Genomic DNA, 14509 nt, shown 5'->3' on the forward strand with positions numbered 1-14509 from the left:
TGTTCAGGGGTCACTTTTTCAATTTAAGTAAATTTGCCAATTGCAGTGAACGAGGACAAGAGCCTGAGAGGCGGTGGTGCAGAGACACACCCGTTCAGGCAGAGGTGCATCAGGCCGAGGAACCGCTGTGGTAACACCCAGGAACCCCCGATATTAGATATGAAGATTGCAGAATCGTCTATAGTGCAGGTTAATAACTATGGAGAGGACGAGACCTGGGACTGAAATGGCCATTCGTACATTCTCCTCTCATGGCGTTGCCTTCTTGTGAGCGTAGGTCGATTAAGCTATTCCTCATTTCACCGGGGATCCCTCCAGGGCCCCTGGCCCCACTTTGAGAACCGCTGGTTTAGGGGGGCATGTGATGTCAGAGGTGGCCATTTGCGACAGTCACATTGGTATATTACATAAAAAAACGACAATGTTATACCACAGTGAAATATCACTTTGAAGAAAATATAAACGACGACTATGAGATAATGAATTAATGCAGACCTCGTTAGTGACAGATGAAAGCCACAGGGTCCAAACGGTATAGAATAGAAACAAACTCACACATGCCCTACAAATGCCTCTTAGTGTCGACACGGCTGATGTACTACCATCCGGCAACTTGCAGTGCAGGGCACAACCCTCCAAATTACTGTCAAATTATTTAATTATGAGGCTTACATATAATTTATTTCACAATAAAGGAGGGTTTGCCCCTTCCCTTCACTCCACTGCCAATATGCTAGTTGGGTAAACACATCTCAAATGGAACTGGATGAATGCACTCAGTAGTAGAGTGCAGACCTCTGCCAAGAGACCTAACAATCTACCCATTTTTGCCATCACTTTTGCATGCAACCTTTTACTGGGTAGATGACAGAAACAAGAGTTGCTGATATTGCCGGTCTCAATAGACCGGGCTGTGAATCCATCGGGTGGAAAGATCATAGCATCACCAAAATCAACAGATTTATCCCTCTAGGGGGTCATGATGAATATAACAGATTTTGTTATTACACGAGTAATGCGCCAGGAGAGTTTGGCCTGATGGGGTCAACAGAATCAATAGGTGTCCTCTTGGTGTCATGAATGTGCACAGCAAGTTTCATGGCAATCTAGCCATTACTTTTTGAGATACCTTCACCACGGTACTCACTTACAGACGGGGCGATTACATAACCTCCTTGGCGGAGGTAATAACTCAACCGAATGTGTGTTGATCAGCTAGCTCGTGTTTCCTATTCAGCCAGACAACGAACTGAGTCTATTCCTCTGTCCTTAGAGGAATCAAGCAAACAGCGAGCAGAATCATTGCATGCTTTGCTATATAGCAGTCTTCATTGCTCTCTTCACTGTTTGATGCTATGACGTTGCAACAGCATAGCCCCTTTTGCACGTGCACTGGACTCCTGACCTTAACGTCACATTAATCGGAGGGGCTGTGTGTGTGCGAACACAAACGTTGAAATTATTCCGTATGGAGTTCACCCTCCCAGCACCCTGAATCCCATGGTCCGCATATTGACCGACTGAGCCCATGTGAGAATACAAGCAGGTCATTGTTTGCAGAATTCCCACAGCGAGCGTGTTAATTAAACGTAGACTAACCATGTTCCTTACACAACCATGTTGTACGGTTCTCCTTTTCCATAAGTTTCAAAAAGTGACTCAGACTGAGTAAGGTCGTACATTTGCTGCTTCTCAGTGTTTTAGCCTGTATGAAACCATTACAGAATTAATGACCACTCCAAAGTCGTCATAATTTGTAAAGCAGGTCAGCTTTTACTCAATAATTTGATATTGGAATTTTTAAATATCAAGTCAAGATGATATGCTGGCCAGTTTGCTCCGCCGTCTGACTGAGGAGGAGATATGAAGCGCTGTTTGCTCGCCATCCAAAAACATTTACTGCTTTTAAATGAACAGTTTATGAGGTTGGATTAATTGTAAACTATTTATACACAGATTCACTGCATACATTTGCACCATATGGAACACCGTTGGTTGCTTATTTGACACCCTTATTTCATTTAATTTCAAACCTTTATTTTAACTCCAAAAAAGTTGAAGTAGCCCTCATTTGCAACAATGTCGGGTTTACATGCCAGTTAAATAAATATCTTAAATTATGACCCTCTGCACACAGGCGGAGGAGGTGTCCTTTCTGTGTCAAGCCCTCGCTCTACCTAGAGTCGTTCAGGACCCCTCGCCTAAACCCAGCGCAGTATTTCCATTATGTGAGAACACGTCTGCCGTGGAGAATCCCACGCTGTGTGCTAAAGGGCAACTCCAGGCAACGCCCGCACTCCATTCTCAGCACGTCGTCCAGAGTTCATATGCGAAAGAGGCTTATGTAAACAAAATGTCTCGCGATGGGAGGGGAGGGGGGGTTAATAAGCCAAAATATGGCATTTATCCCTCTTTTTAGCAGACAGCGATGTGCATTCTCTTAATGCACAAACGAGTGAAAGGATTACACTTTTTGCTGGCGAACTGAAGAGTTATGTGTTGTCGGGCGCGTGATGCTTCCTGTCGGGGTACACTCCTGTCTGCCAGGGTAGCACAGCCTTTACACGCTGAATTCATGTTAACAAAACAATTCCCAAGGTGGTATGTAACAAAAATCTTGTTCTCCCTTTTCATCATATGATTGGGTTCAACTTCCCTTTCAGCTATAATACATTTTAATAAAAATAAAATGTATGTAGTGTGATTTTCTTTTGGATGGATCTCTTTGTAACCATGATAAAAAATAAACCTTTTGCAAAAGGCCATTTGCACACCGTTACCATAAGCAACTAAGAGTCCATTTTCAAAATGCCATAAGGTTTTTATGCAAGGTGTGAGTCCCAGAGCTCAGAAAGTGATATAAATACTTCTCTAACAAGGGCCTGAGAGCCGGACCCATGACGAGGCTAAGACAGGTGTTTACTCACACATGATACAAGCAGACGAAAAAAAACTAAAAAACTCTTTCACATCCGATGAAACTTCATGGTAGAATGAAGCGTCGTTGTTAACGCAGAGAAAACGATGAGGCTATTCCAGCTTTGCTCGTAGCTTGTTTCAGACGCTACAGTATTGTAACACAATACCACATACAAGTCCTTAAGGTAAGTGGTTACAATCACGGATGAACGAAAACCTTCGAGAGTTCACAGTAAAAACCCGAGCCTGGAACATTTCTCCTCGTCTAGTTTTGTCCTTTTACAGATTCTTTTTTTTCTTTTTTCTTTTTTCTTTTCAAATGCTATTTATATCCGACAGCCGTTTAAATTATTCCCAGTCATTTACTGGTCAAGGTCCCTTTTTCCCGCACGGCGCCTCAGACGTACCACTCCCTGCGCGAGATCACAGACCCGTCCATGTGAGACACGTAGTCGCTGTCCGTGCCGTTGTCATAGGAGTCCTCCGGGAGATAGGGGGAGCCGTTGTTCACCGCGGGACTGTGCATGGGCGGCCCGCAGGGGTGCATGTTATGGGTGTTGTTGTAGTGCTCGGGGTAGTTGGGGCCCCGGTCTCCTCGGTCACTCCTCTCGGCCCAGTCGTCCTTGCGGTCGGTGGGGTAGTCCGGGTAGATGATGTCCCCGCCCCCGGACTTGGGCTTCAGCTCCTGGCTGCCCTTGCCGGAGTCGTTCGCGTAGACCTCCTGCAGCTCGTGGGGCTGGATGACGTCCAGCTGGGACTCCTTCTGCATGTCGGAGGGCCCCAGGTACTGCTTGGTGTAGTAGTCCCCGCGGAAGGTCCTGCGCTGGCGCATGAAGCAGGCGCCGCCCAGGATCAGCAGGAGGACCAGGAACAGGACGCCGCCCACCGCCCCGCCCACGATGGTGCCCAGGCTGCTCTCGGGCAGCGAGGCCAGGGTCGGGGAGGTGAACAGGGCTCTGCGCTGCTCCGTACCCGCGCTGGTGCCCAGGGTCTCCTTGTAGGGCGGGGCCGTGGTGGTGGGCGCAGCGGTGGTGGGGGGAGGGTCTAGAGAGGGTAGACAAGGAGCATAAACATTACATTTCATTACCCGACTACAGACGACATAAATACAGATTACAGCTCGGTCTTAAACAAAGTATTCTGCCTTCTCTTTCAAGCTTGGCAAATAAAATCTGCTAGAAGGAAAAGTTCCCTTCCTGAAGCACAACTCGAGTTTTTCATATTGATCCGGCTTAAGAAAATCAACATAAATGGAGGACATTTTACTAAAAAGTACTTCCCTTATGTCCTTATAGACAGGACAGTAAGGACAGTAAAACAAAAAATGTACCTCTTTCTCTCAAATCTTTCCTCAATTTCACCTAACTCACACACGGAACAAAGTCATCCTCTGGGGTGGCAGTGAATCTGCCGGTCTCTAGGGCTAGCGGTAATGTCCCTGACCGAATCTGTGCACATAGGGATATTTGTCTCTTGTTGAAATTATACTTAATATACGTTTCTGTACTATAACTATTCTTCACGAGACAGTAAGTTCGTAATTTTTGTTTATACCATATATCAACAGACTAATTTACTTTATACTTGAGAAACATTTGACTTCTAATCTCCTGAATATCACACAATAACCGGTTCTGGGAAATGAATGCCAAAAATCGTTCACATAAAATAAGGATTTCAACTCATCGAAAGACAAAAGGTACGATGGAAGGTAAAGTGCCAGAGGCCACTGTGTGTGTCCTGTTGATTCTGGAGTCTTAACAAGCCTGTGTTGTGCTGTTGCGACTTGCACACGAATACAAATTAAAAGCTTAAAGAGAGACAGGCAGAAGAGAGAGAGAGACAGAAAGAAAGAAGAGGAGACAGAAAAAAGACACACACACACACACACACACACACACACACACACACACACACACACACACACACACAAATAGGAGAAAGACAGACAGAAGAGAAAGAGATAAATAGAGACAGATAGGAGACAGACAGAAGAGAGAGAGAGAAATAAAGACAGATATGAGAGACTGACAGAAGAGAGAGAGAAATAGAGACAGAGACAGATATGAGAGACAGACAGAAGAGAATACAGAGACAGAGAGAGACAGACGGATAGGAGAGCGAGACGATTGTCATCAGGGAGATGTTGAGACAGTGAGAGATATAAGGATCTAAGAGAGGTTTTCTTTGATAAAATAAATTAAATTGATCCTGAGTTTATCCATCTCCCCGATCCTCCAACACTGTTGTATCTATGTGGGGAGAAAGGTCAGTGTGCAGTATTAGCTGGCTGCACAATATGTTGATTGTTGTCATACAATAAGAGAACAAGCTCTGGAATAAATGTTTCTGGGTGGCTACATCTGTAAAAATGATTACCCGATTGAATTAATATTTTGTAATCTAATAGGATTCTGATTGTTTTATTGTTATTGGTAATGTTATGGTTGATTGCTTATATATGTTATTGTTTGTATGTTGGACTTGCTTTGGCAATAGGTACTTTGATATGTCATGCCAATAAAGCTTATTTTGAATTTGAGAGACAGACAGACAGAAGAGAGAGAGAGATAGAGAGAGGAAGAGAGATATGAGAGAGAGAGACAGAGATAGACAGATAGGAGAGAGAGAGGGAGAGAGAGGGAGAGAGAGAGCGAGCGAGAGAAAGAGACAGACACAGACGGAAGAGAGAGAGTCATTCTCCCCCTCTCTCTTTCACAGTGCTGTGGGGAAGTCATGTGAGAAGATGGAACACTGTGATCGATGTGAGGTTCCTGTGTCTGATTGGTCCTTCGGCCGCCGGTGACTCTGGTGGCACCGAGAGCCGGAGCAGACGGCTGTGCAAAGCTCAAGGTCAGGATAAGTGTCTCCGTATTGACCCCGGGTCTCTGGGACAGAAAGCACCCTGACATCAGCTCTTTAGAGCCACATCAAAGGCCCAACTACAAGGCTGCATGGCTAGACTAATGGAGGCTGGCGGGACACGTAACATTAGAGTTTTAGGGTTCTACCGCTGATAATCAAACACACCGGAATCCCGGCCTGGCTATTAATGACCCCCACCCCCGCAATTTACCTGACTGAGGAACTGAGTGGTGATCTAACTAATTGCAATTACAAAGTATCCCCCCTGAGGGATGTAAAAGGGTGAAGGGAGGGGGGACAGAGGGATGACAGCATAAGGTCAGTGAACAAATACATTGGCCATCACCTCCTTAGTCACCTTCAGCCTCCCCCAGCCCCCCAATCACAAGCCAGGTCCCTCAACCTCCCCAGCCCCCCAATCACAAGCCAGGTCCCTCAGCCTCCCCCAGCCCCCCAATCACAAGCCAGGTCCCTCAGCCTCCCCAGCCCCCCAATCACAAGCCAGGTCCCTCAACCTCCTCAGCCCCCCAATCACAAGCCAGGTCCCTCAGCCTCCCAATCACAAGCCAGGTCCCTCAGCCTCCCCAGCCCCCCACAAGGGCACAGACAACCCCACAAGGGCATGCAGACAACTTGGGGTGTACGAGGCAGCTCCACCACAGAGGGGGGAGGGGAAGCAGTTGTTGTGGAGGCTACATCTCCACAGGGGTGGGGGAGCTGGAGGCAGCATGCTCCCCAAGTCCCTCGCCCTGATAATTGCCCGGACAGGATGTCGACTGTGCTTTAGTGCGGAGTAGGACTCCCTGAGCAGGACTCACTCCCTGAGCAGGACTCACTCCCTGAGCAGGACTCACTCCCTGAGCAGGACTCCCTGAGCAGGACTCACTCCCTGAGCAGGACTCACTCCCTGAACAGGACTCCCTGAGCAGGACTCACTCCCTGAACAGGACTCCCTGAGCTGGGTTCTACAATTTCCGTTTGTTGTTTTATTGATATTTGTTATTTTATTGATATTTGATTTGTTCTATACGTTTGTATATTTGTTATTGTTCTATATTTGTTTGTATGTCTGATTTTGATTGGTTTATTGTTCTATATTTGTTTTATTTTATGTTGTTTTATTGATTATTCTCGTTTTATTTTTATATGTTTGTATCCAGACCCCAGGAAGAATCGTCGCTGCTGAGGCAGTGACTAATGGGGGATCTGAAATAAAGAAATAAAGACAAATGGGAGAATGACAAGCCTTTTCTTTGGGGCGCCTCCAGCTCTCACCGGTGAGAAACTGTGTGGTGGAGACCGGGAAGTAGTGTGTGTGTGTGTGTGTGTGTGTGTGTGTGTGTGTGTGTGTGTGTGTGTGTGTGTGTGTGTCTAAAAACAGTCATTATGTTTGGATACAGATCAAAAGGGAAAAGGGATGCAGGGTTCTCGTGGCCGTGTCTATCGTAGGAATAATGGACTCACGCAGAAAAACAAACGCATATAGTAAGAGGAGACAAGATCGGGCTGCTGTGTGTGTGTGTGTGTGTGTGTGTGTGTGTGTGTGTGTGTGTGTTTGTGTAGTTGTTTTTGGAGAGGTCATAAAAATACCAGTAAACTGATGGAACTTCTGTCTGGCCACTCGGTAGAAGGAGACACATTCATTCTATAGAGAAATGTGGTGTTGATTTTAAACTAAACCATTTGTCTTATGTTGTATTATTGTCATATGATATACCGGGTAGTGTATTTGTATTGTTAACTGCTCTGACAGCATAATGTATTGGTAAAAAAAAAAAGAAAAAAAAAAGAATCCCATTTTATGAGAATAATGCTTCTGTATCAGTCATACCCAATTCGCGGTGTCCAACCCTGAAACCTGACCCTCCGGGAAAACAAACATAAAAGGCTACAATGGTGCATATTTCGCTGAGTGTGCTCACAGTATAACCAGCAGGAGCGAAGCACCCGCTCTTCCCTGATCTGAGGAATCTCAATGTTGCCAAAGCCACAACAGTGGAACCCGTGGTAGTAATAGTGTTACTTTGCATCTGCGGTCTTTGCTCCTCCGGTGTCCTGGAATGTGTGAAAGTGGAGCCGGGCTGGGACATCTCCTACGGAGGGTTTAGCGCCGCTCGGGAGTGTTCTCTGACTGGGCTCACAGACCAGACCAGACACAATGAATATATCGCAAGGTTGAATTCTCGCTCTTTACTTTAGGATGGGGACGTTCTTTGGGGGGGGTTTACAATATTACTAAGGATGAGAAGCAAAAATATATGAAGGGTCTCTGCGGCTGAAAGATTTTGAAAGATGAAACTTATTTGGACTGATATTGACATTGCGATATGATCCACATTATCAGAAGGAATTAATAATAGGCGTGGGAATCGCCAAAGGCCCCATGTTGCAATATTATTTATAAGAATACTAGAGTATTGTAATATCGCAATGTTGCAATACATTGCGATACATTACCTATTTTCAACTGCAAATTGAAATACATATATATTTTTTTTTATCTAATAAGATAACGTTTTCAGTTTGTTCACCTCACGCTCATCATTTGTATTGCAGCGGAATTGGATTGACAAGCTAAAAAAATAAGCTTTATTTAAACATCAGTGTATCAATATCGTATCGGCACGCACAATACCGTAATATATCTTGCATCAACCCCCCCCCCCCCTCCCCCACCACTAATGAATAACATTTTGATGAATGGTTGAGCACTAGAAGGGCCACACAAGATGATGCATCCCTCACCTTGTATCCAAAGGTGGACGTCTTGACTGCGCAGACCGACATCGTTCATCGCCTCGCACCTGTACACTCCAGAGTCGTTGCGCTCCAAGGGGCGAGTGAAGGCAAAGCTGCTGTTTGCTATATTCACACCATCAGGCATCGGGCCGTCCATCCTGTACACAAACAATAAACCATTGTAACGCGCAGAACGACTTTCACAAAGCATGTTCTTTCACTGTTCTTTCATTATTAAATTTTTTTTCATGGACTACGCACAATTGTAGAAGAAGGATTTTCAAAGTGGGACATCCCAGCGAAATCAAGAATAATTCCATCATTTAATCTAGCAGAATTTAACACAATGAAATAACATACAATTATATGCAGTCTGCTCATGTGTTTCACTCTCCACTCGTATCTCTTCATCTACAATAAAACAAATGATTAAATCTAAAATGTTAAATTGAGTGATTGATTTTGGTCAATGGGTCTGTATCTCACATGTGGGTCAGCAGTATAACATGTTAACCAGGAGTGTGTGTGTGTGTTGTACTGTACAGACCTGATCCATGTGAAGTGATGTTGTGAAAATATCTGTGTGTGTGTATTGTAAATGGTAAATGATGCATTTATATAACAGCTTTTATCCAAAGCGCTTTACAATTTTTGAGGCGACCATGCAAGGTGCCAACCTGCTCATCGGGAGCAATTAGGGGTTAAGTGCTGCCCAGGAGGAGTGGAGTGGGAATCGAACCAGGAACCTTCCGGTAACCAGACGACCGAGCCACTGTCGCCCCGTTGTATTGTACAGTGATGGTGTGATGGTGTGAAAAGGTCTGTGTGTGTATTGTACTGCACCACCGTATCGTATTGTACTGTATTGTACTGACCTGATCCAGGTGAAGTGATGGTGTATTGTACTGTGTTGTATTGTATTGTATTGTACTGACCTGATCCAGTTGAAGTGGTGGGCAGCAGGGTTGGCCTTGGCGCTGCAGTCCAGCTTCACGTTGTCCTGCCCAACGTACCAGCTCTGGTCATTCCCAACAACAGACACCACCGGAGCGACTGAAAACAACAAGGATTGTGATGATGATAAGTAGGGATGGAGATGGTTATTCCAATACTCCACCATTCTAAATGACCTAGGTCTTCCATTATGGCCGAGGGTTTTTGTTTGTGTCAACTGCACTCATTCAACCTACTGACAGTTTTCTCTCTCTTTTCTATGTTCAATAGAAGAGATCTACTACGGAGATCTACAAATCTACTACGGTTGAGGAGCCGGGAAAAACAAGCAGCTCACGTTTTTTTTCTGAATGTATGTACATTAAAAATGTTTTTGTCAAAAATAAAGTGTTCTACTGAACTCCTAACCTAAATTGTAATTGATTAGCCATGTTTTAGCAATACATTTGTATCAACTATGAAAATGTTACCACGCACATCATTGACCCCTCCGGTTCCACCACAGTTGCCTCGTTTCCTTTGACCAATACATGGAAAACAGTCGCAAATTATGATTTGCTCATTTGTCTAGTGATTATAAAGATCGTATAGATTTCATGCTATATTATGAGTGCGCTGCACACTTTCTTCTTATTGGTGTAGTTTGGTTAAACCGATTAACCTAACATTTTTAATAGACTATTTGAATATTGATATGCCTTCAAATGCCCATCCCTAATGATAACGACATATTAGAAATACATGATGAAAACATCTGTCACGCATGTACCTTGCAGCTCTGTAATTCTGCTTTAATATGACCATCCGTACCAGTGAAACGCGGACCATGCTGTGATTTGGGGGGAGAATCCAGCTTTTAGGTTAGGTCACTCGCAAATTTGACGTTTTATGACAGGTTCATGCCCTAATGATCATCGATTATTAACAGGAGTGTAAGTTAATTTGGAAAATACTTTCAAAATGTGCATCCATAATTCTGAGTTAGTGAACGTTAAAATCTTCATTTCATCTGTGTAATACAACGTGACTGTAGATTTTAGCCTTTTAATTGTCTTAACTGCAAGATTTCCAGCCTACTATGCAATGGGCAAAATTATAAAAACTACAGCCTTTCTTACATGCCTGGTCTAATAGGCCTGCTTGCTGTAATTTGAGGAATGCTTTTTTAACTACTTGGAATATGGCAGTCATTACAAGTTTGGGAAAACTTACTGAAGAAAATTTCCATTCCTGAATGATTATACTGGCATTGCCTAGATAACAGATCAGTGATTACTGCAGCCTTTAAGTCTTGTCTCATTAACAGAAGGATACACAAACAAACAGTAATCTCTTCAAAGAGCCTTGATTTGGTCGCTGGATCCTCATTTGGCGCTTCAGCCAAATAGTACTTCAAAACGTGCATGTCAGCCGCTTTCAGTGCGTTTGAGCCTTTAGTGCTATACACCAATGACCTACATCCATCTTGAGCCTTAGTGCTATAATATACTGTATATACACCAATGACCTCCATCTTGATCCTTAGTGCTATAATATATATATACACCAATGACCTCCATCTTGATCCTTAGTGCTATAATATATATATATACACCAATGACCTCTATCTTGATCCTTAGTGCTATAATATATATATACACCAATGACCTCCATCCATCTTGATCCTTAGTGCTATAATATATACACCAATGACCTCCATCTTGATCCTTAGTGCTATAATATATACACCAATGACCTCCATCTAGATCCTTAGTGCTATAATATATATACACCAATGACCTCCATCTAGATCCTCAGTGCTATAATATATATACACCAATGACCTCCATCTTTAATTTTTGTATCCACTTTTTCTCCTTATTTTCTATTTTTCTCCCATCCCAATTTCGTATTGCCAATTCTCCCCTCCCCTGTCTTGAACGTTGCTAGACTATGCCCCCCACTGGTCGGTTGTAGTGAGGATAGAAGCCTTGCATCACGTGTCCCCTCCGGTACACGAGGAGGCAGCCTGTCGCATCTTTTCACCAGACAGCGCAGACTCTCAGTGGCGAGGAGTAACACTGCCCCCGATACTTCCCGTCTCTGCTGTGCAGGCGTCACCCAACCGACCTGTAGGAGTCGCCGTCCACAACGTCCAATCCCCACCCATCGACTTCCACCCGCTACCTCTGTCAATTGAGATAGTATGACGACTGGCCCAAGCCGCAGGCAATGCTGACACCGGGATTCGAGAACAGAGTCCCTTGCATTGGTGACGAGCGCAATCTCCGCTACGCCACCCAGCCGCCTTCAATGACCTCCATCTTGAATGATCCTTAGTGCTATAATATATATACACCAATGACCGCCCTCTTGGACCAGTTTCACAAAAATGTCAATAGTGCAGATCCTTGGCTGACTGTCAACCTCTCCATCAAGTCTGAACCAAATCGGATAAGAAATGCACAAGCTATCACAGTTATGGAGGGGCGCACGCACACACACACACACACACACACACACACACACACACACACACACACACACACACACACACACACACACACACACACACACACACACACACACACACACACACACACACACACACACACACACACACACACACACACACACACACACACACACACACACACACACACACACACACACACACAACACACGGGAGTGAGTACAATACCCTCTTACATTACAGTAATTACACGTTATGGTTATTTTTCTGCAGTGCACAAGAGGGAAATCTTAATTTAAAACATCACCGTGCATGGATCAAGGATAGTCTATCAACTGGAGAGGTAAATTAATTTCAAACAGGTAAAGAAACACAGTGCACTTGAGTCAATGTGACCCCTAGCACCACGAAGACAAACGAGCTCTTCCATAAAGGAACAAAACAGGCATTATAAGCACTATATATATATTTGTATATTATTGTATATATTACTCATTGCCTTTATTCTTAAGCTTAGCATTGCATTTTATTCTTATAACTTTTGTTATCATGTCTACTCTATTTTATTTGATTATCTATTCCATTTTATTATTTGTATTTTGCACAATCAAGTATGGCATGGCCACCTACATTTCACTGCATGTCTCGTGTATGTATGTATGTTAGGGATGGGTACCGAATTCGGTACTTTTGAGGTACCAAACCGAAACACGTCGGTACCGTTGGGTACCGGTATCGATTCACAGGTACCGGTACCGTATCGGTTCAAATGTGAAAGGTACCCATCCCTAGTATGTGAGAAATAAAACTCTTGAATCTTGAATAGTAGCAGCCTATAATAAACTCTGCTGCTAAGGGGCAAACAAGGAAGCAGAGAGTGAGTCTGAACCCCAAGCGACGCCTCTGTAATAACCCGTAGCAAACAGTGACTCAGAGATCCAAGTTCTCCTTTTGATTTCTCTGGAGAACCAGAAGAGGAACACATTATTGCACCCGATTAAGCCTCTGATCGCTGCGTCTGTTGACCTTTATCCATGCGGGTCAACGTCGAAATGTCGGCTCCTTTTCCCCCCCGACATAGGCGTTTGACACAACATACCGAGCTCTAAAGCCTCTTTCTTCCTGTATTAACCTGCTTTCTGCATCTCCAACCCCCCCACCGGGGCACCCTCCTGCGCCGGGTTGTTGCTGCTGAGGCCTGATCAATATTTCATAAAATACCTTCATTAGCCAGCACTCACGCAGTCAGCGAGCGGATATTAACCCCTGGTTCAGCTCGCCAAAGGAAGTATGCATCGACGATTACGACATTTAAGATGCTCCTTAAATGGCCCTGTTTTAGGTGAAAGATAAGAGAGCAGAGCATTCATAAATCCAAGCGATCAACATGGGTTGATGAAGATAAGACACGCTGTGGCCTGTGTGGGCAACATGAGGGGAAGCTGTTCCCTGGTACGCCCGTCACACTAGTCACGGTACTTTAGTCAAATTGTATCTACCTACCTCAGTTGTATAAAATGTGTCCAAACTTCAAATGACGTATTATCATTAATTTAGAACAATTTGTTAATATATATATATAAACACACATATCTTTAAATAAAAAATTATGTTTTACAAAATAACAAGTATAAAAGAATTAAACAAACCACTCTAGCAGCAATGAACTATTCTGCTGAACTAAAAGGTACACATCTATATATTTAAATAAATATACCTGAAGATGTCGATGCCTCAGTGTCGTTGTCTGCATCTAGCTTTGTAAAGTGTAACCACACTTGCGACCGTTTTCGGCTTGCCATTGCCATCGGCTTGCCATTGCCTGGTACAACCTGCTTTGTTGTTGTTGAATCAAGTCAAATCCTAGGTAAGAGTGTATTGTGCACGGAACGTTTACGTGAACGTGCGGCACACTTGTATTAGACTTTATTTTTTTTTAACTAAACTTGGCACTGGTGGATCTCACGTGAATCGGTACTCTGTAGTACCCACGTGATTCGGTCGATACCCTTAAAAGTACCGGATTCGGTACCCATCCCTAAACATGAGGGGAAGCCGTTCCCTGGTACGCCCGTCACACTAGTCACAACATGAGGGGAAGCCGTTCCCTGGTACACCTGTCACACTAGTCACAACATGAGGGGAAGCCGTTCCCTGGTACACCTGTCACACTAGTCACAACATGAGGGGAAGCCGTTCCCTGGTACACCTGTCACACTAGTCACAACATGAGGGGAAGCCGTTCCCTGGTACGTCCGTCACACTAGTCACACCATGAGGGGAAGCCGTTCCCTGGTACGCCCGTCACACTAGTCACAACATGAGGGGAAGCTGTTCCCTGGTACGCCCGTCACACTAGTCACAACATGAGGGGAAGCCGTTCCCTGGTACGCCCGTCACACTAGTCACAACATGAGGGGAAGCCGTTGAACCCTGGTACGTCCGTCACACTAGTCACAACATGAGGGGAAGCCGTTGAACCCTGGTACGCCCGTCACACTAGTCACACCATCCGGCTGGACTGCCTGCCTCCGTCCTTCTGTCCTTCACACATTTACATTTAGCTGCCGCTTTTATCCA

The 14509-nt window shown here is 44.5% G+C and overlaps 1 protein-coding gene across 1 annotated transcript in view; it reads right to left on the reverse strand.

Annotated features, from left to right (window-relative positions):
* Positions 1–3316: 3316 nt before the first annotated feature.
* nectin3a (nectin cell adhesion molecule 3a) overlaps positions 3317–14509 on the reverse strand; it is a gene marked incomplete at its 3' end in the record, with an annotated part of 71037 nt that continues 59844 nt past the window's right edge. Inside the window, exons 4-6 of the mRNA XM_084310672.1 lie at positions 9459–9576; positions 8530–8681; positions 3317–3963 (exon numbers count right to left, since the gene is read on the reverse strand). Of these exons, the coding sequence (XP_084166798.1) occupies positions 3317–3963; positions 8530–8681; positions 9459–9576 (917 nt within the window). The remainder of the gene's footprint in view (positions 3964–8529; positions 8682–9458; positions 9577–14509) is intronic.

The sequence above is a fragment of the Notolepis coatsorum genome (assembly GCF_963971535.1).
Source record: "Notolepis coatsorum genome assembly, chromosome: 1".
Classification (NCBI taxonomy): Eukaryota; Metazoa; Chordata; class Actinopteri; order Aulopiformes; family Paralepididae; genus Notolepis; species Notolepis coatsorum.